Raw genomic sequence first — 25,812 nt, 5'->3', positions numbered from 1 at the left:
TGCTACCATATTGTAGGGTTAAATTGAGAACACGCACCGACGTATTTTTGCTGAAAACATTCCGTGCTTGCATTGACTGATTAACGCAGTCAGTTTTACTATGTCGAGAGCGGTATGGTAATTTTAACCCTCGATTATGGAGAGAATGATATTGATTTCGTATTAGCTACCATGCAATTTTGTGGAAGCATGGTACATTTTACCATATTTGCGTTTACCTTCACCAAAAAGCCACAGTTAATTTAATAAGCAGCATTTTTAGCAAATTTTCTTAAAACTACCATGGTCGGGCCTTCAGTGTACACCACCCTGCGGGTGTCGTCCGGGGGTCGTAAAAGTAAGTGTAAGCGCTGTGTAAAGAGGGCGAGAGGTTGTCAAACTAAAAAGTGACCCCTTTCGTTTGACAACAATTGGTGTCAAACCAACGGTGTTTCAGTGTAACCTCAAACAACACAAATTCCAATCGTTATATTCCCTGTGTTCATAAATACTTCTAAAACTCGGTATCTTATGCCAAGATGCTCTTCGCATTTCTGAATGTAGATGGTGCTAGTGAACGCTGGCTTTAAAAATTTGAATTCTTTTATTTTGTTGCTGGTGACGTCCGTGATCTGTGTTCTGTAAATTTATACTGCCATTCTAGTACTGCACTTCTTCCCGGGAAAAAATCGTCAGCACCTGTCAGTATCTGTCATCATCGTCATCGACTTTTGTGTTCGTCGTCATTATGGCTTTCTTTTCTCACCATCAGTTCCAGTTTGACGTTTGCACGGGCAGGTGGCGAATCGCGAGTGATCCGCGCTGTTCTTCGTTTCGATAATTTTTTCTTTTTGATTTTTTCTCGTGCGCGTTTTTCTCCGGATTATTTTGTCCAGTCCAGTTCCTGCCAACGGAACCCTGAACCTCCAGCGCGGTCATCATCAAGACAGAAGCAAGCTCGTGTTTATTTTTCGCGATGGGTGGAAAACGCACTAAAAATAACACCAAGGTGGGTGATAGAAAGGGGGGTTGGGTGGGGTTGTTTGGGGGATTTTTTTTTGTTGATTTGGGAGGGCCCGTCCATCGGAACGGAATAAAATCGATTTGTGGTTATTGCCAAGGTGTTTATGCACCATGAATCGGGTGGCGGAATCTCTCTGCGCCAGTGTTACGACATGCACACCCGGTTATCTTGCCCCTGGTGAAGAGTTTGTTGACGTGGGGTGAATAAAACAATGCCTCTCCTGCTTTATCGATTTCGCAATGTTGTTTCTAACACCTTTCTCCCTCTGTTCCTTCCAGCCCTCGAGCAGTGGCCGGAGTGCGGAAATGTTGGGCAGCACCGTTCCGACGCTGTTTGGGTTCACGACGCTGGACAGCAGCAAGATGCCGGTCGTGCCGAGCTTTGTCCAGATTGAAACCCACGGCGGCGAGGACATCGACCCGAACCTGGACGACACGTTTCAGATCGTGCTGAAGAAGATGCTCAAAAAGGACCCCACCACGAAGACGAAAGCTCTGCAGGAATTTACCGAGCTGATCGGCAAGTCCGAGCTGGACGTCGTCAAAGCGGTTCTCCCGTTCTGGCCGCGCTTGTACGGGAATCTGTCCACGGACGTGGAGCACCGGGTGCGTGAAACGGCCCAGCAGGCACAGGCGGCGGTCGTCGCGAAGGCAGGCAAAAACATCGCGCCGTATCTGAAGCAGCTGGCGCCGGCCTGGATTTCGGCCCAGTACGACACGTACGCTCCGGCGGCCAGTTTGGCGAGCCAGTCGTTTGGTAGTGCGTTCCCGCCCAGCAAGCTGCGCGAAGTGTTTGTGTTTTGTGAGGCGGAAATTCTGGATTATTACACGAGGAATTTGACGGTGCACACGGCGATCACGCTCAGCAATCCGAAGTATGCTGGGGAAAGACAACGAAGAAAACAAAACTAAAACTATCTCAATCTCTTACCCCATTTAGATCCAACACCCCGGAAGAGTGCGAAAACAAGTACCAGCGCGTGCTGATCGCCAGCCTGCGCGGGTACGCCCTCTATCTGAGCAAGGTCCCCGAGGAACAGCTGCACAAATCGGTCGACAAAAACGGGACCCTGCTGGACAACGGCAAATTTTGGTCCTACCACAAGCACAAAACTCCGGCCATTCGGTCCGCGTGGTTCGAGGTCGTGTCGGCGTTGCTTCAGCACGCGCCATTTCTGGTGGAGAAACACCGTGCCCAGATCGTGAGCAGTGCGTTCCAGTTTATGGACGAGACGGATCCGACGGTGGTGACGCACGTTTGGAGTTCGATCGTGCTGGTGCAGACGCAGATTCCGGACTGGAGTGAGCACCTGAACTTTGACAAGGCGGTCTTTCCGAAGCTGTGGAAGGTCCTGAAGAGCGGGGCGAGTGGGAATGCGGCGTGCGTTTTTCCGCACATGTTGCCACTGGTTTCGAAGTTTACGCGGCAAGTGCTCGGAGAGCGGACGGACAAATTCCACACGCTGTTCTTCGAAAGCATCAACGAGGGGTTGAAGGCGGTTCACTCGAGCCGGACAGACATTTCGGCCATCTCGCAGGCGTACTACGAAGTGTTTCAGTACGTCGTAATTCAAACGGTGAAAGACGGCCAACTCACGGCGGAGCAAATCAACGAATTTTGCGAACGAATGCTCGAGGACCACCTGATCAAAGTCATTCAGTGGTGTATAACGACGGAGACCTCCTCGGGACGGTACATTTTCGGCAATATCGCGACCCTCCTCGACTATTGGTGTCAGTACAGTGCCAGCATTAAAATCTATGAACAACTCTTAGCTAAATTTTGGAACCGGCTCTTCGAAATCGTCGAGCAGAGCATCGCCGTCGCCTCAGACGTCCAACAAATAACGACCTCCCACGTGGAGCTGATCCAGAACCTCAAACGCACCTCGCACAAACGCGTCAAGTTCAACAGCGGCTCGGCCGAGCGACACGACGAACCCGACGCTAACTCGCACCACGCGCTTCGCTTCGAAGACCAACTCCACACGCTGGTCTACAAAATCTGCCGTCTGTACGTCGAGCGCATCACCCTCACCCGTGACCAGGCGTACGTTCTCAACCTGGAGAACCTCGTGCGGCAGTTCCAGTGCGTCGAACTGTTCCAATTCCTGACCGGTCCAGCCCAACCCATCACCTCTCTCTTCGACACCTTTGCCGGCATCTGGCTCGGCGACTCGCGCCTCCAGTCGGAGTACATCGTCGAGGTGGTGCTCATTTTGTACAAATACCTCGCCGAACAGGAGCGTGTTGCCCTTTTGAACCGGTGGATACAGGTAAGTGGCACGTCAATCAAAGGCGGACTAAAAGGTCGGCGAAAGGTTGCCGTGGTGCGGCGTTTCGTCCTTGTTTGGAATTTATCGACCTCCGTGACGGGTCGTAAATTGCCGGCCGGTAGCGTGCAATTGATTCGGGGGGAATCGCGAATTTAGCATAGCAATAAATGTGGGTTGTCATTCGTTGTCTATCGATGGGGTATCATTCAGTGCTAGGGTGGTATGAAATACTGTTTTTCTTTTTCTAATAAAATTGTGATTCAACAGACAGTCAGCTGCGGCAATTGCAATAATCGATTTCACATTTAGCAGAAAAACGTGGACGTGGATTCAACAATATTGCATCAGGATGAGCGACAAGAGTTGCTCCATAAAATTCATTGAAATTTTTGAAATTATCAATTTCTTTTCCCATGAGCATGTTTTTGTGGCGTCATATTTTCGTTTTCAAATTCATATTTTAAATATAAACTTTATTAAAATTACACGTGGGTGTACAGATTAGAAAGATGATCGCCTAGCGCTCACATGTATTTCAAGACGTTTTTTTCTGGGTCAACTTTGGTTGTGTTTTTCCCTAAATACTCTATTTTTTATGCAGTAATTTTTGTATCGAGCTGTCAAATCGAAACATGGAGTTAAACTTTCTGTGCAGTTGCTGTGAAGTGCCAGCATCAAAATCTAGGCTTTTCTAAAAGTTTAACTCCTTATTGGACGCACACACTCTTACTTTTAATTTCTCGATTGTCCCAGATTTTTTTTTAAATTTATATGATGATGGTAAAAAATGTAAAAAATGTGATAAACAAGCGAAAACCAGAAAGTAAAAAGGTAATGAATGACAGGATAAATGCAAATTAAATTATGAAAAATGAAACAAGAAAAACCTCAAACCCCTTCTCTTGTTTGAGGTTTTTCGTAAAACAAAATATGCTCAAAATGAACTCCTGGCTACAGGAAAAATAAAGAATTCTAGAAAAAATATTTGGGCATTAGAGGGTTAATTTTCATTTGAAAATGTTTTGCTTTGAACTTTTGATAGAATTAATCAAAATTCATTTAAAAAAATAAAAATGTACATTTTGACAAATTTTTAAAAGTGCTTTTAAAGGTACAACGAGATCGATCCGATATTTCACCCTGGAGATGGAGCCACACGTTGCCGTCGTTTCAGGGCTTTTTGCAAAGATGGTTTCCGATGTTGATATATATCACACATTTATTTTATATTTATATACTTGTGTTGATAGAAATCACAACTTTTATACTATGTAAAATTGCAAGATATTGATTTTTTTTTTATTTGCATCTCAATATTCTTGTTTATAAAATCTGGTAGGAACAGGTTTAAATCTCTTTGATACATCGTTAGCTTAGGTAGAAATTCATAAAGCAAAGCAACGCTTACGCACAACAGTAAGAGAGGTCTCTTCTAGGTATTGTGGGATTATAGGGGAAATATACCCATTTTAATCACTCTAAGCCGTTCGACCAATTCTCATCACTTTTGTAGTTTTTCGCTATTGAATCAACATTTTCAGATGTATCAACAAAGAAGAGTTGCTTGCTCACTTTTATTAGATCTATTTATTACTTTGGATCAGTCAACAACACTTTATGAAAGCTGTAATTCATGATCAAAGTGCTGTTAGGCCGATAATAGAAATAGGCTGAGAAAGGGTATAGTTCCCCTATTAAATAATTTAATTTTTTCTCATCTTAATGATGTTAGGTTAGAATCTGGTATTTTAATAAATAAGTTTTTTGCAAGGCACTCAGAATAGCTAATTTTTTTGTAGCTTTAGATTGTTTAATAATTCCAGGCCGACAGTTCTGTGTAAACGAGTTAAGTGATGCTATCAGAATCTCTGATTACAATTTAAGTGATATACTAACCATTCGGAATTGTCAAAACATCTATAGAGTCTCGAGCAATCAATAATGAAATGATATCGGACAAAATTCGTTAATCTGTTGAACTAACGGTTCTCGGATTATGGTTGTATCGACCATTGTTGCGAATCGAGGATTTACTGGAGTTCGACGATCAAATGGAGCCTAACATTTCAAAGGGACATAAGGGTTTTGTGAACAGGAGTTCATCTCTTTCACCACGGGATTGAAACTCGTCTGAAAAACCTGTATCATTTTCTCATTCGAAACAGTGGCGCCACGTGGCGGTAGCTGCCCTGTTTATTACACTGTGAAATTTTCCATGGCCAATCCAAGGAACCAGAAGGTGACAACTGAAATGTCCGTCCAAAAGGGGTGCTGCAAAAAAACTTATTATTTTTAACAAATTTTCGAGCAAATCAGCAACGAATTACAAGTTTGACAGTTGAACTACACTTAAAAGTTGGTTTTGTTATTTGTTTTTGCAAAACCGCATATTTTTAACGAAAGTGCCAAAAATTTTCGTATTCACCTTTTGCCTCTTGGTGGCGCTATGTGTTAGTATGTGTGTGGTCGATGTTTGCGGACGTGCACGCAGAACACAGAACAGTGAGAACTAGCGAAAATGCCTCACTTTCTTCGCCATATTATCTCTGGAACGAAAAATATTCCTTTCTGTCGATAAGTGATTCTTATGTAAAATTGGACGGGGAATATGATGGTGAGGTCAAATTTAAAAAATAAATAGGGATGTTTTGAGATACGGCCATTTAAAGTTTTCAATTGCACAATACAGGTAGAAAACATATTTTAATCTAAATTTTGATCGCGGAAACGGATTCTACGTCCAATTTCCTTCAAAATTGAGTCTAAGACCGACCCTCTAAGATTTGTGGTTCCAGAGTTATCGTCGTTTGGAGATAGGGGTTTCGCTCAAAAATCGCCAAAGAGTCGATTTTTTGGGAGGGTACAAAAATGGAGGGGATGGTCCGATTTGGATGAAATTCGGGATTTTTGCATGTTTTGATAGTCTCAACAGCTCTGCCAAATTTGAGCAGAATCGGAGATGGTAATTTTCAAATTTGCATTTTTTCTTGCACACTTCAGGTGGAATGACCCAAGAGCAAAATAAAAATAGGAGAAGGTGGTAGCTGAGAATGAAGAGAAGAGAAACCCCGTTGTGCGATGTTTCAGGTACATCCACAGCAGTTGACTCAACATACTGCGAATCAAAACAATACCGTCTACAATCACAAATTACTTCCCTTTCCCACATTGTCGCGCCCCTTTCTTTTAGCCGTCTCGACTCTGACCCGCGGTGGTCAAAGGTTTACGATCCGTTTCCACAGGCCACCAGCTAGGTCATCATGAAAACCAAGCCAACGTGGAGGTAAGAAAATAGGACACTCGCAAGGAACCAGAGCTATACTGTTCTGATCAAGATAATTCGGATGATCTAACAGAACTACGGATGTAGTTAGTTACGCTCCTTCCAGGATGTTCCTTACGTGGACGTCAACCGAAGCGCACGCAACAAGGTCAGTGCCATTGCATGCTCTTAGATATCAATCATTGGCCTGCAATTTGTAAAGTATGAACTGTTCATTTATGTTTATTGGTTTTGGAAGCGGCAAGTCAGGTTTAGAAACAAGGTAAAGGAATGTTTGGCTTTGCAATTAAAATTTCGGGAATTTGAGATTCAAGTTACTTTAAGACAGTTTAGTTTAGGTTGTTGATTCAAGTTAGTTAGTTTTCCGTAAATGAATAATTAGACTTAAATGATCAGTCGAACTGGTCGGAGTGTACTATTTCATTAGCAGATCTGCTTCTAGTTGTAATGTACGCAGTGGTGTCACGGTTCGCTCACTCGAATCGTGGCTCAAACGATACGTCATGACGTTCAAGTGTGGTTCGCTCATGATTGCGAACCAAGCATGAGCGAACCACGATCCGAACGCCTGCCGTGGTTCGCATGAACCCTTACTCTCTCATCGCGAATGAGAGTGAGAGGGACCATCAATGAGCGGTTCGCAAGAAGAGCTAAAAAACAGCACTCAGAGAAAAACATTTCATGATTTTGACAACAGAAGGCTACGGCAGACGGCTTAAGTGACTATGGAGGGCTACAGAGCATGGCTGCAACAACTCATTGGGATGTCCTGGGTCTTCCAATGACTCCCTGAAATTATTATCGGTGGGTCCACCGCCGTAACAAGCAAGAGGTCTGCGGTTCATACCCGCATAGCTCCAATGAGTATGGTAGATTTTTTTTATATTATGTTGTTATGTCCTGGGTCTACAGAGGACTCTCTGGTTCCTTGGGGACCATCCACAAACGTGGACACTTTTTTGGAAATCTCACCCCCCCTCCTCCCCATCGTGGATAATTTCCATTCAAATTAAATCTTTTTTCTATGGCACGTGGTTAAGCCCCCCCCCACCTAAGGTGTCTACGTAGTTTATGGATGGTCCCTTGATAACTTTATCGTTAACAAATTTGAACAATTTTGTGGGAGTGAAGAATAAAAACAAATATGTTTTTCTATCAGTGCTTACATTCTCCGTTGGCGAACCGTTCGTTGAACGCTCTCTTTAATCCGTTCAGAGCGGGGGGATGGCAACCCTATTCCGACCAAAGCAAACTGACAACAGTCGACATTAGCACGGTTGTCAAATGAGAGCCCACAACAAAAGCACTAGCTGTCAAATGGTAGCCCATAACAAATCATTGTTTGGGTTTTTTATTTTCAAATTTCCCGCAATTCAATCGATAAATACCTGAAAAAAACACGTGAATTGTGTTGCTGATGGCAAATTCTATCATATCCTTGGAGATTCCATCCCAATATTGGCTGAAAATTCATATCGAAAAATGTGATTTTTCTGTTTACCTTTTTTTGCTTTTTTTCTTTTGGTCGACCAAACAGTGCGCCCGTACACTGTGAATTGGCATTACACACTTTTCAGTTTGGTTTTACACATTTGCATGGGACTTTTGAGTTTAACCAGGATAACACACTTCGTGTTACCAAAGTAATATGAATAATGCTGATTCTGAGTGTTTGTTATCTGAACTTCCAAGATGGCGGCTTCTTCGCTACCCCCTGGTTCAGAGCGAAGCGGGAAGCGAGCAGAGAAATGATGATCGAAATTTTGGTTCGCGAACCGTTCAAACCCGCCGCTCTGAGCGTTCGATAAGCGCTCACCCGATAGGTTCGTCGATTGAGTGGTTATGATAGGCTCATAAGCGAACCGTGACACCACTGACGACAAGACTACTGACGGACGCGACAGGACGGGGCCCAGAAAAAAGTCCTCAAGATTTATATTCCCTAGACAAGTTAGTTTTCATCTTTTGTTGTCCAGTATTTTTTTTTTTCAATTTCCTTTAAATTTGAAATACATCATAGGTTTCCTTTGTATAAATCTGCGATTAGTTACATTTTCTTATTTAATTAACTCATAATTTAATTTCTCCGGAAGTTTTTACTTTGGATCATAATTTCAGATTTCCTTTATTCAGTGTTAAACTTAGATTACCGTAACTGCTCAAGTCATCCAAGTTCTTACTACTCACATCTACACTAATTTTCTATCACCTTCCCCCTCCCGATCCCCTATATCTTCCGGTGGTGTTCATTTTGTATGCAATACTAGTTCGGCCACTACCCTTTTTTCCACAAGAAACCGGACTTGGACTGACTTGAGGCCGCGTCCCCCACCTTGCTCCGTAAAACGAAAACGAAAACGAACGAGATCGATCCGATATTTCAGGAATTAATAAATATAAAAATTAAACATTCCTCAATTTTTGTTAGTTAAAAAAATATATCAGGATTGACAAACATATATTTTTTCGAGAAAAAAAAACTTTTTGCTGTACCGTACTCGTTGCTAGTGGCCACCGGCATAACCACCTTTCCACCCTCGCTCTATATTGCAAAAGTTCATCGACTTCGATTTGCTTCATTCCACAGTTCACTAACCACCACAAACCTTTCTTTCTCTTTCAGCTCGCCAACAAAACGGTCCGCTCGTGGTTGATCCTTCGCGCGCTCAGTCACCCGCTCTGCCAGGACGCCAACCTTACGCAGTTCCTGACGCTGCCGGAGGTTAGCGACAACCTGATCGAGTGCGCCCGGGCCGTAACGCGCGGGGACACCAAGGAGAACTTGATTCTGCTGCACAAGTGCTTCCTCATCTCGGACAGCGGCGACGTGCTGATCGATCCCGGAACCTGCCGGCGGATCGTGGAAACGCTGGCGGCTCCACTGGGGGAGGACGGGGCGGTTGAGCTGAAGGACACCTGCTCGAGCTTTCTGGCGCAGATTATGCCGGTGATTTGTGGGGACGGCCGCCAACGGGAACTTCAGCGGGTGATGTTTGCCCTGCTGTTCAAGTTTAGCGCGGAGAACGGGGTTAGTGAGTACCTTTCGGAGGACACGCTGTGGGAGGTGACGACGGCCTGGCAGGACGCGCTGTCGAGCGAGGATTTGACGCTGGATGGGGGGTTGGTTGAGGACTGCACGCGAATTGTGGACAAGGAATTGACGGCGTTCTCGGAGGGTTGTTTTGGGGTGGAAGCGTTTGAGAAGCTTGCGGAGATTTGTGCCAAGTTGGCCATGTGCTCGACGGAAGCATTGAAGAGGGACGAAGTGGCGCGTTGTGCACAGATTGACGTGGTGTTTAGGGCGTTGATGGATGTTGGGAGGTTGGAGGTGGGTGGGGCGAGGAGTGTGCTGGAGAAGTTGGCCGTTTACATTGACTTGATGAGTGGGGCGATCATCACGAAGAGTGCGGAGTACAGCACGAACCTGTCGGCGGAATCGTTCACGAAGAACGCGAGGCTTGCGATGGTTCGGGAACTGTTCTGTCTGATGGTCATGTACAAGCTAAGTTGTAATCCGAAGAAGCGACCGTCAGCTAGGGAGGACGACGAGAGCCGGATGGATCACGACGGGGAAGACGAGGACGATGGCTACGGGGAGGACGACGAAAACTTCCTTCACTGCTGGTCGGAATTGATGTACGAACGGGTCTTATCTGTGCTGTACACGATCGCGATCGGTGATACGATGCTCTACAGCACTAACGATGTGAGTTGGTTGAGCAAAGAAGTTACCTACCGAACTTATACAATTCTATTCTAACTTATAGTTGGACGAAACAGTCGAAACGCTGATTCTGGCTCTGCAGGAGAAGACGTCATCGATGATGAAGCTTCTACCAGTATCAATTTTGGACAAAATCAAAGAACGTCTATTCCGCCTAGCCAACGATCACGGACTGCTCTGGGCAAAGGCGCTCACGGCTCTCCTCCAAACCAAGCAATACTCGGACCCGGAAGCTGGCGCCGTTCTGCTCTACGAGGACGCCTCGACGGTGGTCAACAGCGATGAGTTGATCAGCTACATCAACATCCTGCAGGTATTGCTTGCTTAACGTAGTAGAAAATCTTGACCTAACCACTTTCAATTCCTCTAGATCCTGTCCCGCAAGATGGCACCAAAGTGCCTTCCGATTCGGCCCAACCTGTTCGAGAACTACTTTGACATTCTGGTGAAGTTGGCGGCCACGCGCAGCCTGATTGGGAATCACTTCTCGTCCAGCTTCAACGAGATCGGCGACAAGAAGATCATCGGCAACACGTTGATTGTGCTGCACGAGATCATCAGCAAGCAGAACGCCAGCAAGTGTTTGCTGTACAACTGGTAGGCCTCCCAAGTAGCTGCAATGACGCAGATTGTGATAACCCTACTTCAATTCACAGTGATCTTTCGGCGGTTGAGACTGGCCGCCTCTACCTGGACACGGAGCTGGCGAACGTGCTGGCGGACGTGATGCGCCACTTCCCGACCGAGCTGGACCTCGCCAAGTGGGACTTTGTGCGGATCGCGCTCAGCTCGTGGACGTTGACCGTGTCCAAGAACCACCAGAACTTCCGCGCGAACAATGTTGGTGTTTCTACGATTTTTTGAGCTAAGAAAATTTACGAGTTTTCGTTTGCAGATCTCCATCTTTGTTGCGTCAATCTACCGGCTGTTCAGCGCGGTGACAAAGTTCTTCACGGACGAAAAGATCAAAAGCTCAACGGAGATGCTCACGAACGTGATCGAAGAGTGGGACAACGTGTTCGCCAAGGATGTCAACTTGGTTCTGCTGAAGGCGTACATCAACATCGTTAAGGATATTGGTTTGTTGACTGCTCGAAAAGTTGAGTTTTAAAATTTCACGAATCTTCACTTTATTTAGACCGCTCGCAAAAATCGGACGAGTACTTCCTGGACGCCATCAGTCCGCACATCGATTCCATCGACATGAACTACGTTCTCAAGGTAGGCTCAAAATCAAAATCCATAACTCAAAATCAACTCAAACCTGCTCCCACCCCCCAGGCCAACAAGGTCGACTCCAAGACGTCCCTCGACGATCTGATCACGTTTGCGCTCGCCAACGTCAACCACTGGAACGCCGCCGTCCGCGTGTCCGCAGCCGTCATCATCCACAAGCTGTCGGCCGGACTGATCCAGCGTGACCTGGAGCAGCTGCTGCGGCGGCACGAGCAGGCCGAGCAGCAGCAAAAGAGCTCCGAGGAGCTGGACGACACGTGGCACCTGCTGCACCGGTTCAAGGCCAAGCTGGACGAGTTCCAGACGCCGTTCGGGGACTTTGTGGGCGATTTCAACTACAAAATCGCCGACTCGACGGCCGACGCGCCCGATGGGGCGGAGCGGAAGGTGCTGGGCCGCGACCGGACGCTGGCCTATCTGCTGCTGTGGGATTGCATACTGGGAATCTGTGCCAAATCACCGTCGGAGCTGCGATCGATTTACGCGTCGTGGATCACGAGGAACCACTACGAGCAGGTCTGTTGTGGGGGATGAGCGGTTCGCGCTGGCTGAGTTGAAACGCTAAAGTCGAAATTCTTCGCAGATTTTGTTGCCAGCCTTGTTCAAGTTGATGCCCCCGGAAATATTGAAGAATCCGGATTCCGGGGCAATTTACGGGCCGACTTTGTTTGCCAGCCTAGAATTGAGCCAAATCAAAAGTAAGTACAACACTGTGCCATATGTTTGTGTTGGATACGTTGGCGGACGATGTTGATGAGTTGCTGTAAGACCTCGAATGTACATTAGCCCGGGTCAAAAAAATTAAAATTGCTCAAATCAAAAAGTATATGAGATTGCCCGAAAGAGTACTCAAAATGGGGCCTACAACCCAAATTTCAGCCCATTTGGTTGAAAATTGGCTTGCCTTGAGCAGGAACAAGTTTAAATGGGAATTAACCCGTAAAACTTGAGCAATTGGGTACATTGCTCTGTACAAGTCTGTCGTTGAAATTTAACGACTTTTGCATACCATGGGGTCCAAGGGGATGGTCTGGGAAACAACAGGGATAAATCAAAGCACGCTAAGAAGGCTGCCTCGATCAGAGGACGCCACATGTCAATCAGCCACCACGTGGCAGGAGGGTTTCTCCAATTTTGGCTTTAAAAGAGGTTCTGTCAATATTATAACATTTTATTTAGTCAGATATTTGTGCAAAAACACTTTATAAGCGTCAAATATCGTTTTATACTCCAATTTCCACATACCCTCTTGCCACGTGGTGGCTGATTGACATGTGGCGTCCTCTGATCGAGGCAGCCTTCTTAGCGTGCTTTGATTTATCCCTGTTGTTTCCCAGACCATCCCCTTGGACCCCATGGTATGCAAAAGTCGTTAAATTTCAACGACAGACTTGTACAGAGCAATGTACCCAATTGCTCAAGTTTTACGGGTTAATTCCCATTTAAACTTGTTCCTGCTCAAGGCAAGCCAATTTTCAACCAAATGGGCTGAAATTTGGGTTGTAGGCCCCATTTTGAGTACTCTTTCGGGCAATCTCATATACTTTTTGATTTGAGCAATTTTAATTTTTTTGACCCAGGCTAATGTACATATTATCAATGGGGGAAGTTAAGGATGTCATTAAGAAGCTGAAAAACAACAAAGCTGCAGGAAATTATGGTTTCGGTGAGGCGTCCTGCTTGCACCTCATAATCAGAAAAGCAACTGGAGGGTTAGATTGTGAGAACTGTCGTGCGATTACAATACTCAATGCGGCCTACAAAGTATTCTCCCAGATCGTCTTAAGCCGCCTGTCGTCTTTAGCAGAAGATTTTCGTGGTGATTATTGTAATTAGTCGATATGTTGTAGATTGATATCATTCGATCGTAAATTCTCGCTCTACCTACTATCGACAAATTACGATTGACGATTGAGAAAATCTCGAAAAGTGATTGAAGCTTTCAAGAATTCAAAGCTTTAAAAAATAAAATACAAACATCGAAGAAATTTAATTATAAATTTTAGAATCAGCAGATTAAAAAATCAAAAATAAAAAAAAATCATTAGTTCCAAAAATCCAAATAATATAAAATTGCAAAACATAGACTTCAAAATTTAAAGATTGAAAAATAAAAATAAAAAAAGGAATAATTTAAAAATTCATAAATATCAAAAACTTCAAAAAATCCAAATTCAAGAAATTCAAAATTAAACTTTTAATTCTTTTATGTAATTTCCACAATTTTGTACTTCCAAATCTTTAAAAATACCAGTATTCATTTTTTTTAAATGTACAGAATAAAAATTTAAAACATAAAAAAATTAAGAATTCAAGCATAACAAATTGGAAAATATTAGAGTTCATGAATAAAAAAATAAATAAAAAAAAACTAATCAAAAATTCTAACATTCAAACTAATTGAATTTAAGCTACAAGAAAACATAAAAATCCAAGAAAAGGCAAATTTAAATTTTTTGCATGAAAAAAAAAACGAAAAAAAAACGGATTAAAAAACTATAAAAATGATCAAGAGTTCCGAAAATACAAAACAATATAAAATTCCAAAATACCAAAACTCATATTTTTTTAATTTAAGAATTGATAAAATCAAAAGTTAAAATATCAAACATTCTATTTTTTGGGTTAAAAAATGGGTAAAATTATCAAAATCTCATAAAAATAAAATAATAAAACGTTACTTAATCCACCTTTAGGTGGTTGGCGCCTTCCTCACATTTAAAGGGTGCTATCCAAAATGCAAAAAGTGCGTAAATAACACTTAAGAGCGAGTTTTTCACCGATGTGAAACAGGTCGTATCGAGGTGCTCCGATTCGGATGAAACTTTCAGGGTTTGTTTGTCTATACATGAGATGAACTCATGCCAAATATGAGCCCTCTACGACAAAGGGAAGTGGGGTAAAACGGGCATTGAAGTTTGAGGTCCAAAACACATGAAAAATCTTAAAATTGCTCGCATTTCCGTAAAACTTCATCAATTTCAACTCTCTTAGATGCATTCGAATGGTCTTTTGAAGCACTTCAAAATGTGCCACAGACATCCAGGATTGGTTTGACTTTTTCTCATAGCTTTTGCAAATTACTGCAAATTACTGTTAAAGAGTGGTGCGGTGCCTGTGTGGACGCTCAGTCCTGTTTTTTCGTGTTATTTTCCGTCTCTTTTATGTCGCTGTTCGAGTGCATGGGGTGATTGGTCATTATAAAAAAATAATGGCATCAGTGGTGCGGTGCCTGTGTGGACGCTCAGTCCTGTTTTTTCGTGTTATTTTCCGTCTCTTTTATGTCGATGTTCGAGTGCATGGGGTGATTGGTCATTATAATTAAATAATAGCATCAGTGGTGCGGTGACTGTGTGGACGCTCAGTCCTGTTTTTTCGTGTTATTTTCCGTCTCTTTTATGTCGCTGTTCGAGTGCATGGGGTGATTGGTCATTATAAATAAATAATGGCATCAGTAGTGCGGTGCCTGTGTTGACGCTCAGTCCTGTTTTTTCGTGTTATTTTCCGTCTCTTTTATGTCGCTGTTCGAGTGCATGGGGTGATTGGTCATTATAAAAAAATAATGGCATCAGTGGTGCGGTGCCTGTGTTGACGCTCAGTCCTGTTTTTTCGTGTTATTTTCCGTCTCTTTTATGTCGCTGTTCGAGTGCATGGGGTGATTGGTCATTATAAATAAATAATGGCATCAGTAGTGCGGTGCCTGTGTTGACGCTCAGTCCTGTTTTTTCGTGTTATTTTCCGTCTCTTTTATGTCGCTGTTCGAGTGCATGGGGTGATTGGTCATTATAAAAAAATAATGGCATCAGTGGTGCGGTGCCTGTGTGGACGCTCAGTCCTGTTTTTTCGTGTTATTTTCCGTCTCTTTTATGTCGATGTTCGAGTGCATGGGGTGATTGGTCATTATAATTAAATAATGGCATCAGTGGTGCGGTGCCTGTGTTGACGCTCAGTCCTGTTTTTTCGTGTTATTTTCCGTCTCTTTTATGTCGCTGTTCGAGTGCATGGGGTGATTGGTCATTATAAATAAATAATGGCATCAGTAGTGCAGTGCCTGTGTTGACGCTCAGTCCTGTTTTTCGTGTTATTTTCCGTCTCTTTTATGTCGCTGTTCGAGTGCATGGGGTGATTGGTCATTATAAAAAAATAATGGCATCAGTGGTGCGGTGCCTGTGTGGACGCTCAGTCCTGTTTTTTCGTGTTATTTTCCGTCTCTTTTATGTCGATGTTCGAGTGCATGGGGTGATTGGTCATTATAATTAAATAATAGCATCAGTGGTGCGGTGACTGTGTGGACGCTCAGTCCTGTTTTTTCGTGTTATTTTCCGTCTCTTTTATGTCGATGTTCGAGTGCATGGGGTGATTGGTCATTATAAATAAATAATGGCATCAGTAGTGCGGTGCCTGTGTTGACGCTCAGTCCTGTTTTTTCGTGTTATTTTCCGTCTCTTTTATGTCGCTGTTCGAGTGCATGGGGTGATTGGTCATTATAAATAAATAATGGCATCAGTAGTGCGGTGCCTGTGTTGACGCTCAGTCCTGTTTTTTCGTGTTATTTTCCGTCTCTTTTATGTCGCTGTTCGAGTGCATGGGGTGATTGGTCATTATAATTAAATAATAGCATCAGTGGTGCGGTGACTGTGTGGACGCTCAGTCCTGTTTTTTCGTGTTATTTTCCGTCTCTTTTATGTCGATGTTCGAGTGCATGGGGTGATTGGTCATTATAAATAAATAATGGCATCAGTAGTGCGGTGCCTGTGTTGACGCTCAGTCCTGTTTTTCGTGTTATTTTCCGTCTCTTTTATGTCGCTGTTCGAGTGCATGGGGTGATTGGTCATTATAATTAAATAATGGCATCAGTGGTGCGGTGCCTGTGTGGACGCTCAGTCCTGTTTTTTCGTGTTATTTTCCGTCTCTTTTATGTCGATGTTCGAGTGCATGGGGTGATTGGTCATTATAATTAAATAATAGCATCAGTGGTGCGGTGACTGTGTGGACGCTCAGTCCTGTTTTTTCGTGTTATTTTCCGTCTCTTTTATGTCGATGTTCGAGTGCATGGGGTGATTGGTCATTATAAATAAATAATGGCATCAGTAGTGCGGTGCCTGTGTTGACGCTCAGTCCTGTTTTTTCGTGTTATTTTCCGTCTCTTTTATGTCGCTGTTCGAGTGCATGGGGTGATTGGTCATTATAATTAAATAATGGCATCAGTAGTGCGGTGCCTGTGTTGACGCTCAGTCCTGTTTTTTCGTGTTATTTTCCGTCTCTTTTATGTCGCTGTTCGAGTGCATGGGGTGATTGGTCATTATAAATAAATAATGGCATCAGTAGTGCGGTGCCTGTGTTGACGCTCAGTCCTGTTTTTTCGTGTTATTTTCCGTCTCTTTTATGTCGCTGTTCGAGTGCATGGGGTGATTGGTCATTATAAAAAAATAATGGCATCAGTGGTGCGGTGCCTGTGTGGACGCTCAGTCCTGTTTTTTCGTGTTATTTTCCGTCTCTTTTATGTCGATGTTCGAGTGCATGGGGTGATTGGTCATTTGAAATTAAATAATGGCATCAGTGGTGCGGTGCCTGTGTGGACGCGCAGTCCTGTTTTTTCGTGTTATTTTCCATCTCTTTTGTGTCGCTATTTGTGTACATGGGGTGATTGGATTTCTTCTGATTTGTGTTGTTTTCATCTCTTTTGTGTCGTTGTTTGTGTGCATGGGGTGATTGGTCTTCTTCTTCCTCTTCTTCTTTTTTCTTTATTTTTAGTTCGCGCGTTCGTTGGCCAATGAGTTTATTTTTGTTCTCTTTACATAGTTTTCGATAGAAACGATCCGAATTCTTTTTTTTCGAGACAAGCAAGTCGTATTGCTGGATTAAGTCCTTTCTATATCATCGATGATCGGAAGGCACGCCGACGAATATGTTTTAAGGCTTATGATATAAAATCATTTTAATGAATAAAGCCCTTCTTACATCACCGTTGATCGGAAGGCACGCCGACGAAGAATTTCTGGAATCGAATTAATACTATATTTAAAATTCTAGATAGCTATCTTTCGGATTCGATTGTGAGTAGCGGGACTTCGCGGTTACTATGCAACGTATTTTTTGGAGTCTTCTTATATTTTAAATTTATAAGTCCTTCTTTTATCATCGTTGATAGGAAGGCACGCCGCCGGTTAAGTTCGTTTAAGTTATTGTTTTAATTTCATTACAATCGGTTACGTGGTGTCCTGTTTTCTTTTCGTTTATATTCGTTGATCGTAATAATTTATTCCAACTGGCAGCTTTAGTATTAACTCATCTACTATTTTTGACATTTGCTCGCGTTATCTTAATTGTACCAACAGTAAAAATATACTGATAAGTCCAGCCCATAGCACTACTGCTCGGCTGGCACGCGTTCGATAAAAAAAAACTTTTTAAATGATCAATTATCTATCTTTCCGCAGCCGGCTGCCTAAGATTTAAAATTTTCAACCGATAAACAAAATGCTCATGGTCACATCACTGCCACTCGTGAATCCTGACCTCATACCCATCTACTAACCCCTCAAAACTCATGTGATACTTTGTCGGAGAAGCAGTCGATTGGGCGGTCTCTATCACTCAAGTATCGGACTAACATTCCCATCCACTTCCCCGTGACCCTACCACTGGTCGTGGCCGGCGCCGGTATTGATCAGCATGATAGGGGCCTTTGAGAAGTTGCGAAGCGAGGAAAGATAGCACCCACTTATCTTCCACGGCTCGTGGATGTAACTTCTGGAGGTCCTGGTCAATAACGGAGTAGCAACTGCGGGTGGGCACCTATGCTTATGCTTATGCTTAGCTTTTGCAAATTACTGTTAAAAATGGATTTTTTTAAAACCTTAATAACTTTTGCCAACAGCCTCCAACTACCATACTCCCATAGGTCAAAAGTTAGGGAATTTCATGGACTATAAGCCTACGGTATTAACTTTTTGGCCAATCGCAGTTTTTCTCATAGTTTTACGATTTTTCTAGAACAAACATTTTACAACGTTAGTTTTTGCCCTGTAGGCCGCCATAGTGGCACTTTTTGGTCTCAATTTTGTCATATTCGGAATCCTCAGAAAATTTTACATTAGATTGAGGTGTTGGAATTTTGAATTTGATTGGAAAAAATGCCATTTAGAATTAATAAAAATATTATTTAGAATTTTGTCGCATTAAGGGTAACACAAGTTTTCGCCTACTTGATACAGCATTTGACGTATTGATCATAGGGTAAATAAGATCTATTTCTTTTTTCAAAAATGTTTTATTTAATTATTTTTTAAATCAATATTACAACTCCGATACTTCTAACTTACGTGAAATTGTCCGAGGATTCCGAATATGACAAAATTGAGACCAAAAAGTGCCGTCTTCTTGGTCTACAGGGCAAAAACTAACGTTGTAAAATGTTTGTTCTAGAAAAATCGTAAAACTATGAGAAAAACTGCGATTGGCCAAAAAGTTAATACCGTAGGCTTATAGTCCATGAAATTCCCTAACTTTTGACCGATGGGAGTATGGGGGTTGGAGGCTGTTGACAAATGTTATTAAGGTTTTAAAAAAATCCATTTTTAACAGTAATTTGCAAAAGCTATGAGAAAAAGTCAAACCAATCCTGGATGTCTATGGCACATTTTGAAGTGCTTCAAAAGACCATTCGAATGCATCTAAGAGAGTTGAAATTGATGAAGTTTTACGGAAATGCGAGCAATTTTAAGATTTTTCATGTGTTTTGGACCTCAAACTTCAATGCCCGTTTTAACCCACTTCCCTTTGTCGTAGAGGGCTCATATTTGACATGAGTTCATCTCATGTATAGACAAACAAACCCTGAAAGTTTCATCCGAATCGGAGCACCTCGATACGAGCTCTAGAACAAACCGAGCAGAATCTACAAATACTGCCTCTTAAGTGCTTATAACTTTTGATAGGGTTGTCAGATCTTCAATGTTTTGGACGCGTTGGAAAGGTCTTCTGAATACCTATCCAACGAAAGGTCGCATGAGAGATCCGGACAGCATTTTCATCAAAATATCTGAGATCCGGCCTCGAAAAAGTGCTTAAAAAACACTTAAGTGCTTATAACTTTTGATAGGGTTGTCAGATCTTCAATGTTTTGGACGCGTTGGAAAGGTCTTTTGAATACCTATCCAACGAAAGGTCGCATGAGAGATCCGGACAGCATTTTCATCAAAATATCTGAGATCCGGCCTCGAAAAAGTGCTTAATCTTCAATGTTTTGGACGCGTTGGAAAGGTCTTCTGAATACCTATTCAACGATAGGTCGCATGAGAGATCCGGACAGCATTTTCATCAAAATATCTGAGATCCGGCCTCGAAAAAGTGCTTAAAACACTTAAGTGCTTATAACTTTTGATAGGGTTGTCAGATCTTCAATGTTTTGGACGCGTTGGAAAGGTCTTTTGAATACCTATCCAACGAAAGGTCGCATGAGAGATCCGGACAGCATTTTCATCAAAATATCTGAGATCCGGCCTCGAAAAAGTGCTTAATCTTCAATGTTTTGGACGCGTTGGAAAGGTCTTCTGAATACCTATTCAACGATAGGTCGCATGAGAGATCCGGACAGCATTTTCATCAAAATATCTGAGATCCGGCCTCGAAAAAGTGCTTAAAACACTTAAGTGCTTATAACTTTTGATAGGGTTGTCAGATCTTCAATGTTTTGGACGCGTTGGAAAGGTCTTCTGAATACCTATCCAACGAAAGGTCGCATGAGAGATCCGGACAGCATTTTCATCAAAATATCTGAGATCCGGCCTCGAAAAAGTGCTTAATCTTCAATGTTTTGGACGCGTTGGAAAGGTCTTCTGAATACCTATTCAACGAAAGGTCGCATGAGAGATCCGGACAGCATTTTCATCAAAATATCTGAGATCCGGCCTCGAAAAAGTGCTTAAAAAACACTTAAGTGCTTATAACTTTTGATAGGGTTGTCAGATCTTCAATGTTTTGGACGCGTTGGAAAGGTCTTTTGAATACCTATCCAACGAAAGGTCGCATGAGAGATCCGGACAGCATTTTCATCAAAATATCTGAGATCCGGCCTCGAAAAAGTGCTTAATCTTCAATGTTTTGGACGCGTTGGAAAGGTCTTCTGAATACCTATTCAACGATAGGTCGCATGAGAGATCCGGACAGCATTTTCATCAAAATATCTGAGATCCGGCCTCGAAAAAGTGCTTAAAACACTTAAGTGCTTATAACTTTTGATAGGGTTGTCAGATCTTCAATGTTTTGGACGCGTTGGAAAGGTCTTCTGAATACCTATTCAACGAAAGGTCGCATGAGAGATCCGGACAGCATTTTCATCAAAATATCTGAGATCCGGCCTCGAAAAAGTGCTTAAAAACACTTAAGTGCTTATAACTTTTGATAGGGTTGTCAGATCTTCAATGTTTTGGACGCGTTGGAAAGGTCTTCAGAATACCTATCCAACGAAAGGTCGCATGAGAGATCCGGACAGCATTTTCATCAAAATATCTGAGATCCGGCCTCGAAAAAGTGCTTAAAAAACACTTAAGTGCTTATAACTTTTGATAGGGTTGTCAGATCTTCAATGTTTTGGACGCGTTGGAAAGGTCTTTTGAATACCTATCCAACGATAGGTCGCATGAGAGATCCGGACAGCATTTTCATCAAAATATCTGAGATCCGGCCTCGAAAAAGTACTTAAAAAACACTTAAGTGCTTATAACTTTTGATAGGGTTGTCAGATCTTCAATGTTTTGGACGCGTTGGAAAGGTCTTTTGAATACCTATCCAACGATAGGTCACATGAGAGATCCGGACAGCATTTTCATCAAAATATCTGAGATCCGGCCTCGAAAAAGTGCTTAAAAAACACTTAAGTGCTTATAACTTTTGATAGGGTTGTCAGATCTTCAATGTTTTGGACGCGTTGGAAAGGTTTTTTGAATACCTTTCTGAAAATGTATAGCATGGCGGGTTTTCTTACAAAAACCACCCTTTTTACAATCTTTCGGACTTTTCCTAAAATCGTTTTTTTAGCATAACTTTTGAAGTACTTAACTAAACTGCATAATTTTTAATAGCGACTTATGGGACCTCAAGACGGATCGAATGACGCCAAAACGGACAAAATCGGTTCAGCCAATGTCGAGATAATCGAGTGACAATGTTTTGATCAACATCCCACCACACACACAGACATTTGCTCAGAATTTGATTCTGAGTCGATAGGTATACATGAAGGGGTCTAGGAGGTCTAATTGAGAAGTTCATTTTTCGAGTGATTTTATAGCCTTTCCTCAGTAACGTGAGGAAGGCAAAAAATATAAAAAAGATCAAAGAATTTGTTTTTTTAACATTTGAAGTTTTTTTTCATTTCAAGAATTCTAAAGTTCAAAAAATTAATAAAAATCAAAGAATTTTAAAATACTTACGTGAATACTTAAAAAAAACATTCAAAAATTCTAAAAATAGATTTTTTTTTAATTTTGAAACTAAAAAAAGAGTTTCAAAAATCCAAAAATATAGAATTCCAAAATTTAAAAATTCATTAATTTTAAAGTTTAAGAATCAAAAAATCCGAGGAATTTTAAATTTAATATTTGTTACATTCACAAATTATAAGGTTATTTTCTGATTTCTAAATTTTCAAATTTTCATAATTTCAGATTTCTTATTTTATAAACTTTTTTTTTAAGTTTTATAAATTATTTTTATTTTCAAAATTCGAGCTTTTTTTCATAAAATTCTTTTTATAGGGTCCTTCTCGGTACTGAGACTTGGTTATGACAGGTTGGGTTGTAGAGGGTTAAAATGGTTATTTTTTTATTTTTGATTTATTTCCATCAAATAAAGCCAGAGAGTTGAATGTAACAATTTCTAATATGTATTTAAAAAAAAATTAAAAGTCAAAGGTAAAAAAAACTTTTATTTTTTTCAAAAAGTTCTTAAAGAGTGAAACTTTACATTTTTTAAATATTTCTAGATATTGAAAAAAGTGAAAACATTTTTAAAGTTAGAAAAAAATCAGAATTCCGTAAATTAAAAGAAAAATACTCAAATATTTAAGCCAGATTTTTATTTTTTGAATTTCTGGAATTTGTTTTTCAATATTTAAAAAGTTTGATTTTTTTCAATAAACTTGAAATTTTTAAAAAGGTTAAAGTTTCACTCTTTGAGAACTTTAAAAAAAATAATTTCACTTTTTATTTATTTTTTTCACTTTTAACTTTTTGAGATTTTTGAGTTTTTTGAAATTGCTACATTCGACTCTCTGGCTGTCGATCTTCTCTATATCAATGTTGCTCCATTTGTCAATTAATTTTTCAGTCCCTTCAAAAGCATGCTTTTTTCGTTCTATTATTTGATACCTCCCGCTCTCGACGATCCCTTCAATATCTACACAGAGAGAGTCCACTGTATTACACATTTCGATATTAATTTCTCTGTCCACGCTCGAGATTTCTCGAAAGTTAAATTTGGATCGTAAAAGTGTCGCGTCTATCAAGCCCCCAAGCACTCCACCTATCCAACGACTTTAAAACCGCGTACAAAATTTGATTTAATCGTATTGGAGTTGGAGTGTTGCAAATCACACACGAATTTTCGAGGCTCTTGCATTGCTTCTTCTACTGCAAGACGATTATACTGTACAAAAGCTTCGCATTCTCAGTGTTTCGTGATAAGGAAAAAAACTCAAGTGTCAACACACAATTTTGTGTTCCAAACTTCATTACTTCTTATCCTTCGCTTCTCCGCCAACTCCCTCCGATTTCGCTTCCGACTCGCTGGCAACGGGCAAAAAGTTCACCTTCGAGCCCTTGTCCCGCATCGTCCGCGTCGTCTCCTGACTCTCCGCCTTCATCACCATCTGCGAAACGCTCCGTCCTCCATTGCCATCGCGGGATGCCGTCGTCGATACCGTACCTATGCTGCCACACTCGGCCTGAGTAATGGCCGCCACCAAGCAAATATCCACAATCGCCATCGCAATCGATAGCGTTTCAGCGGCGGCCGCCGCTTCCCTAGCCGGTCTCGGATCCTCAAAAATGCTGGACGCAGCCGACAAGCGTCTCGCTGTGTCTTCCGGTCGCTCGAAGGTCATCCCGCAGGACTGCATGATTCGGCACATCCACGCGGCCATTTTGTCGGCCATTTCGCAGTAGTGTTGGTCCAGCAGGTTTGGACCGTCCCGTCGGGGAATCTGCACGCCAATCAGGCCGCAGATCTTGGCCAGAATGACATCGGAAGCTAGTGCTTGGTCACCCTCGAGCTTCGCGGGTTCTCCTTCCAGGAAGTAGCTTCTGGTCTTGCGATGGATTGTCTTCATCATCTCGCGCAGATATTCCAGCTCGAGTCGGACGATTCGGTTCTTTAGCGTTTGTTCCTGACGTTGGCGGAAGCGGTTCCAGCGTTTTTCGTCGCGACGTTGCTGACGCGCAAACTGGTGGGACTCCTGCAGGGTGAGGAAGTCCCGGGCGTGCAGCCGTTCGTTCATGCGCTGGATCTGCTGCTTCTGGAGGTACTTGCCATGGCGGTTAATGGTGTCCTTGATGTAGTATGCCCGGGGTTGGGCAAGAACCTTGATGTGGTTTGTTGCTGGTGGAATTGGTACTTGAACGAGGCGCGCGTATTGCGGAATTGGCTAGTAGAAATTTGGATGTTAGCTTTATAGAAAGTCCGGAAAACCACTGAACTCACCTTTTCCTTCGGCATCGCCAGCAGCTTGATGTGCTCCTCCGGACGGAGCAGTTCCCGCTCGATCACGATGGTTTCGTTGTGGTGACAGCCGGGGAATTTCGGCGTCTCAGGGAACACGATTTTGGTGACCTTCGGATCAACATCCTTTTTCTTCTTGCGGCTACGTTCGCGTTGGGTTTTTCGCTGTCTGAGCTTAAGCTCTCGGGCACCTCGCTTGAGCTCCGCTTCCAGTGACGGTGGTTCTTCGGGGAACAGGTCCGGGTAGAGGACCACGGAGGTGGCTCTTTCAAGAATCACTTCGGGCGGCTTTTCTGCGACCACTTCCGTGGATTTCGTTTCCTTCGATTTATCGGCTTCTGCTTCTTTGGGCTTTTTGGGATCCCCTTCCTTGGACTTATCCGGAACTAATTCCTTGGATTTATCGGAAACCGCTTCCTTGGACTTGTCAGGAACTACTTCTGGAGTTTTCTTGGAATCCACAGTCTTTGATTTCTCGGAACCTACTTCTTTGGCCTTTTCGGCAACCGAAGGCTTTGGTTTTTCCTGGACCACATTTTTAGATTTCTCGGGTACTCCCTTCTGACTAGGATTTGGAACACTTTTCGACATGTTGAACAAATGACAAACAACTCGTAACTGAGCACAGCCTGCTGATCTAACGTCATTCGCCTTTCTGTTCGCCGCAGGTCCCACGTTGAAGCCCGAGCGGTACGCGTGTCATCTGTACACCCAATCGCTGCGCTTCCTGCCGGCCGTGGTCCGGAGGTGGTGGAACGGGCTTAACCACCGGCACGCGGCCATCGTCGGCAAGGTCACCAGCAACTGCGTGTCCGGCCTGCTGTGCCAGGACGAGTTCCAGTCGCTGGTCGACAAAAAGGACCGCCAGGACAACATGCAGATCAAGGTGCACGCGGCCGCCCGACAGGTCACCGCCGTGTACGCGATCGACGAGGCCAAGATCGAGCTGCACATCACGTTGCCGAACAACTTTCCGCTTGGGGCGGTTACCGTCGAGGATGGGAAGCAAATCGGTGGACGGTTGCAGTCGCGGCAGGTCGTCATGCAGCTGTCGATCTTCTTGACGCATCAGGTAAGATGATCTTTACGTACTTTAACAGTCATTTTTTCTAAATTCCATCCTGAAATCAACAGAACGGCTCCATCTGGGACGGGCTCTCGCTGTGGAAGCGCAACCTGGACCGCAAGTTCGAGGGCGTCGAGGAGTGCTACGTGTGCTACAGCGTCATCCACCAGGACACCTGCCAGCTGCCGAAGCTGTCGTGCAAAACGTGCAAGAAGAAGTTCCACGGCCCGTGTCTGTACCGGTGGTTCAGCACGAGCAACAAGTCGACCTGTCCGATTTGTAGAAATATTTTCTAATGTAAGGTATGTAGTGTTTTTCCCCCCTTTTCTCTCCACTCTTTCTCCATGCGAGGCATCGTTCCAAACCAAGTTGCAAGCTCTGAACACAACGCAAAACTTAACGAAAACTTTGTAGACCCGTTGGTTTTTTTCTAGTAGAGTTTCAAATTAAAGATCTTGCGCAAGATGTAGTTGCTCGGCAGAAGCTGTGGATAGCGGATTGTAGT

At 42.9% G+C, this 25,812-nt stretch overlaps 1 protein-coding gene across 2 annotated transcripts; it reads left to right on the top strand.

The window, feature by feature from the left end:
- The first annotated feature begins 753 nt into the window (after nt 1–753).
- On the top strand, nt 754–25,798 carry LOC6035587 (E3 ubiquitin-protein ligase listerin). 2 transcript variants are annotated; one of them, XM_038259878.1, is made up of 13 exons: nt 754–988; nt 1,282–1,877; nt 1,943–3,278; nt 9,185–10,267; nt 10,329–10,598; nt 10,656–10,882; nt 10,942–11,125; nt 11,181–11,364; nt 11,424–11,506; nt 11,567–12,037; nt 12,105–12,219; nt 24,910–25,313; nt 25,376–25,798. In XM_038259878.1, the coding sequence occupies exons 1-13, from the start codon at nt 956–958 to the stop codon at nt 25,601–25,603; spliced, it is 5,214 nt and encodes a 1,737-aa protein (XP_038115806.1). In that variant the 5' UTR covers nt 754–955; the 3' UTR covers nt 25,604–25,798. The 2 variants fall into 2 exon arrangements, with proteins under 2 accessions (XP_038115806.1, XP_038115807.1); XM_038259879.1 differs by lacking the exons at nt 24,910–25,313; nt 25,376–25,798 and adding an exon at nt 13,112–13,494 and having other exon boundaries at nt 12,105–12,302.
- The last annotated feature ends 14 nt before the right edge of the window (nt 25,799–25,812 follow it).

The sequence above is a fragment of the Culex quinquefasciatus genome, chromosome 3 (assembly GCF_015732765.1).
Source record: "Culex quinquefasciatus strain JHB chromosome 3, VPISU_Cqui_1.0_pri_paternal, whole genome shotgun sequence".
NCBI lineage: Eukaryota > Metazoa > Arthropoda > Insecta > Diptera > Culicidae > Culex > Culex quinquefasciatus.
The sequence above is the reverse complement of the archived record's forward strand: the minus strand, read 5'-3'. Positions and strand labels throughout refer to the sequence as shown.